At 37.5% G+C, this 5,147-nt stretch overlaps 1 protein-coding gene across 1 annotated transcript; it reads left to right on the top strand.

Annotated features, from left to right (window-relative positions):
- Positions 1,173–4,350, top strand: LOC107618726. Its single transcript, XM_016320865.2, has 5 exons — positions 1,173–2,151; positions 2,286–2,368; positions 3,286–3,397; positions 3,584–3,636; positions 3,946–4,350. Exons 1-5 carry the CDS (start codon positions 1,308–1,310, stop codon positions 4,087–4,089), a joined length of 1,236 nt encoding a protein of 411 aa, XP_016176351.1. The 5' UTR covers positions 1,173–1,307; the 3' UTR covers positions 4,090–4,350.

Below are 5,147 nucleotides of genomic sequence, written 5' to 3'. Positions count from 1 at the left end.
AATTTAAATAAAAAATAGACAAATTATTTAGAGGAGTTAAGGATTTTTTTAATTAATTACTCTCAGATTTGTTTAAAATCAGTGCTGTTTTTAATTTAAAATTTTTATAATTAATTTTTATAATAAAAAATATTTATTAAGCATTTAATTAGTATAATATAATATACATATGTTTTTTTATTAATAATAATATTTTATATATAATTTTTATTTAATTTATAGTATATATAAATATGTGTTTGTATACTTCTAATTAAACTATTGAATAAAAAAAAAAGTCTACTGCAAAAACAAACGACTATTCAATATAGTCACGAGTAATAAAATCATTATAATCGTTTAAAGTGACCGAAAATATCTTTACGTCAAAGAAATTTTCTATTTACTCATTGTGGTTTAAATTCTTAGTTAACGAAGTGAACGTGAAATTTGGGTTTGAGTAAATATTTGTCTTGTTCTTGAACGTCAGTTATTGAAATTTTAATTCACTATAGTTTTAGCACGTAATGTTTACCGCCCGTCAGTTCTTGGGTAAAAAGAAAATAAAGTGGAAAAAATTGTATTGGTGGTCAAGTTATGAAATCGACCTGAACGTAATGAAATGGAACATTGAGAAGTAGATAACCAAAAGAAATCAAATGAATACATGGTTGATGGTTGTGAAAGTACAAAATAACTTTGTTTTTTCTTTTCCTAACTTACTGAAGAGTTTCAACTTTGTTTGTTACCATCTACGGCTCTCCCTACCCCATTAATTCAAGGCAACGTTTTTAATTGACGAATGTAAGAGCTCAGAATACTCGGTATCTCCATACCCAGTGTGAATCATCAGTCATGGTTCATGGTAGTCTCTACTATCCTGCGGTCTCTTAACAGGATATGTGAGGAAAGTTGCGGTTTTTTCCGGTCTTTCAAAATTATTCCTTTTCCCAATTGCCTCAGGGTTAGATAGATATCGGCGTTGAGGACGGGTGATGATGTCTATGTTTCGCTTTTACAACAAGCAAGTATGAGTTTTGGATTCAAGTGAAGCAGTAGACTAATCAGGTGTCCTACGAAAATCAATGTACAAGAAGCTCACACGTCTCTAAAACTTTAATAGATTCAATATATTAAAGGTGTATTAATATAAAAAAATTTCTGAAAAAGGGTTAAGTTAAAGTTGATTGAGAATTATTTGGTTGTGATGAATGGTTTAATTTTTCAATTGATGTGGGGAAGCAATGAGTTAGGTTAGGATGAGCTGAAAAACCCTAACGAACTAACTGAAGTGAGGTGCTTCACTCGAATAGGTGTGTCGTGTGACGATGGCTCTCTCCCTCACACTCAGAACCAGATTCAAATGGAACCCTCTCACTCTCACCCACCGCTTCTCCACTTCCAGCTCCGACGGCGGTAACGGCGACTCAACTCCCAAGTCTCCCATGTCTTCTTATTTCAGCGACATCAGGGACAAGCTCAAGAGAACCCGCCCCACTACTTCACCCTTCGCGAACCCCTACCCGCCAACCCCTTCACCCGCCGCTTCCAAAGTCAACTCCCTCGATGAAATCCGCAAAAACCTCTCGGAGTTCCGCCGTCGCACGCTCCCCCCTACACCCGCCGCTGGCGAGCCCTCCTCGTCGGGGCAAATCTCCTTTCAGGAGATCTACAACAGAAAAGTCTCGGAAAAGTCCAGCGAATCGGCTCCCGGCATTGGGGGAAAGATCTCCTATGACGCGCTCCGCGAGAGCATGCAGAAGCTTAAATCGAATGTGAACAAGCAGGGCGGCGAACGGATGCCGTTGTCGGCATTTGGAAGCAGCTTGAAATCGGGTCCTTCTGATTCCGCCTCAAGCGGCTCTTTGATAGGCGGGAGCGGGGAGTTGCCGGCGTCGGCTTTCTGGAAGGAAATGAACGAGAAGAAGGGCTCTAGGCCCCCGGTGACGGGGTTTGTGAAGATGTACAGCTTTCCAGAGTTGGGAGAGAAATTGAGGGCGTTGAGGGCGCAAGGTGGGGGGAGAGAGGGGTTCTCTATTGCGGAGTTGAATGAAAGATTGGTGAAACTGAGGGAGCTGGAGGTGATGGAATCTCGCTCCACCCTCATTGGTGTCGACATCCAACCATTGCAAGAGAGCTTGCTTGTTCTGGAGCAAGCTAGTAAAGAAAAGGGTACCCAACTTTTCTTCCTCTTTACTTCATTTCTTCCTTGTTACTCTGACCCTGATCATGAACCCAATCGAATTTGTTTTCCTCCGTTTTATGATTTATACCAAAAGATTTACCTAATTCTATAAACTTTCCAGAGCAGAGGTTGGATATGCTGGGTCATTTGGGCGGGAGACCAAGCTTCATGATGGATCCTCCTAAACAGCATCTTGTTGAAAGGGTCAGTATTATATTTATTTATTTATTTATATTGGTTCTGTGTTCTGTCCTATGTCCTATTATCTATGGTTTACCGTGCTGTCTCTACTTCCATATTGGTGATGCGAGTTTTCATGTCTCTGTTCCTAATTGCAACATTGCATATACCATTGCTGTTTGTCGAATGGGTCCTGCATTAATGAAAATTATCGTGCTCATGTTGCATTATTGCTTATGCCCATGTCAAATGTATCATTTGGCATATGATGATCCTTGTTGATATTTGTCATTTAGTCTGATCAAATTTCAAATTTCTCGTGACATCTGTGCAAGATAATTTTTAAATTTTTATCATGTATGCTTAGTAATGACCAAATCTACAAGGAAATGGGAGCAATCTTGGATGCGCTCTGCATTTGTTTTTGGTTAATTAATTCAAAATAGCCAACATAACCCTTCAGAGAAATTGTCACTGGAGTTAATGTTGCATTCGGTCCTGCTGCATTTTGGCCTTCTTGAAAGAGATAACCTCCATGTTTAATTTCCTGAACAATTATAGGCTTCTGTCTTTCCCACATTTTATTCACTGTATCTTTGATTATAGCCTCTGCTTCTCAAATGTCAATCCCTATTGTTTATTTATTATTCCTTGTTTTATTTATATTGTAAAAATCTTGGGTTCTGCTGATTCTATTTTGAACTAAGATGCACAGGCATTAGTATATTGAATCTGATTTTATTGCCTAACTTTTCGATGAAGTAATTCCTGTCATAATATCATGTGAAGCACTTCTAGGATCATTGGTGTGCCATATCATTGAAATTGCAGGTTCTTTTAAAGAGCTATCGATGTTCTTGTTATGTTGCTTTAAAATTTCTCTTCCATAAAATTAACTTTGTTGTTTCAGTTAACTGATTTTCTCATTACGTTTATTTCAGTACTTCCATCCAGATAATATGTCCTCAGCAGAAAAGTTGAAAATTGAGCTAGCAAAGGTTAGAGAGGAGTTTAAAATGTCAGAGTCTGATTGTGGATCTGCTCGTGTTCAAGGTAAAGAAAATTATTTGACTTATTTATGCAATTTGCTATGAAGAGGATCCAGAGGGAAGATAACTAGAATAGTGAGCTTGACTTTTACTTCAAAATAGGTCTTGGTGAAAGTTGAAGTGATAGTTTTGAATGTACATTTTACATGGGATTGGGAACTAATGCTCTTCCTCTTTTTCCTTCTTGCAGTTGCACAACTCACAACTAAGATTAAGCATCTATCAGCAGTTCTACACAAGAAGGTCAGTTTCGTTTTTGTATGTGAATTTCCTTGATTCTAGTATTGAAGATAACATGTGCAGAAATTGCGTGCATACTGCTGTTATTAATTTACTTTCTAAATAGTTAACAATATTAGTTCGTGACTCCATTTGATCTTTTGAAACAGAGGAAATATACTGTGTTCTTCTTTACACTTAGATTATGATTGTTTCCCCATAGAATTTTGAGTTAATGAACAGTTATTTCCCTGTTCAATCGTTTCAGTGTGTGTTATTGCCTATGATTTAGAGGGTGAGTGTGATTCGATTTGTTCCCAATGATGTTTTCAGGATAAGCATTCTCGTAAAGGTCTGCTAGCAATGGTTCAGAGGAGAAAAAGATTACTGAAATACCTTAGAAGCACCGACTGGGATTCGTATTGTTTTGTTATTTCCAAGCTAGGTCTACGTGATAATCCAGATATTAAGTACTAAAGAAATCTCTTTTCTGTTTTAACTTTTAAGATAAGAATGATATTAGTTCAGATCCATATATTATTTTTAACTCTTCTGTGGGTTGTTTTAGTTTCCTCTGTTTACTATTGAAACAATGAAGGAAAAGGAAGGAAAAGAAGACCCAATTGTATTGTTTGGCTCTTTCCTAGAATATCCCTATGTCCTTAGGTTTATGATGGAAAACAGAAAATCAGTTTTGGAACTCATCAATAAGATGTCTGCTACAGTTTTCTTTACATGTGAACCCAATTTTGCAACATGATAATCACATCGCGTTCCCTATTTACGTTGATACAGCAATGTTTGAAAGTTGGCATAGTTGAGGGTCTACAACATATTAAATTTGGCATAGTTTAGGTTACCAAAATTTTAATAATAATAATAATAATAGACAGGACATCCTATATAAGTATGAAAAATAGACGGGAATGGATTTTTTTTTTCCACTTAAAGGATACTAGATTAAGACTCGGGCGCAATGCAAATTTAAAAATGATATATGATATAAATAAATAAATAGATGCAGACAAATGGAGAAAAATCTATTTTCAAAACTTTCAAGATACTTTGTTTATTATTTGGACAGAAACGTGGAAAGTAAAAAACATAGAGAAAATCTAGCTAATGAGATATATGTCAGTTACAGGATTTTCTCATTTTCAGTCATTAGCTCCTAAATCGAACAGAAAAAGATGGACGAGTGAGTTTTAAAATGAGGGGAATTGGAGGGAGGTGGTTGGTCATGGTTCTTGAAAGCTCGTTGTTGCGGGCGGCTTGACCAATGGAATTGGAAGTGGCTCTTGTGGATTACCCGGCAGTTCTGGAGGCATCGGCGGCGGCAACAGGATGTGTGGTGGTGAATATGATGCGAACGGATCTTCCAGAGGTGGAAGAAACATGTCAGGTGGGGACAGCCATGGGAATGGATCTATGGGTGGCATTGGTGGGGGAATTATCAAAGGTGGTGGAAGAAGTATAGGAGGCGGCGGGGGTGGTGATGGAACCAGTGGTGGCCTTGGGAAAGGTGTTTGATCGAA

The sequence above is a fragment of the Arachis ipaensis genome, chromosome B09 (genome assembly GCF_000816755.2).
Source record: "Arachis ipaensis cultivar K30076 chromosome B09, Araip1.1, whole genome shotgun sequence".
In the NCBI taxonomy this organism is placed as follows: Eukaryota; Viridiplantae; Streptophyta; class Magnoliopsida; order Fabales; family Fabaceae; genus Arachis; species Arachis ipaensis.
The sequence above is the reverse complement of the archived record's forward strand: the minus strand, read 5'-3'. Positions and strand labels throughout refer to the sequence as shown.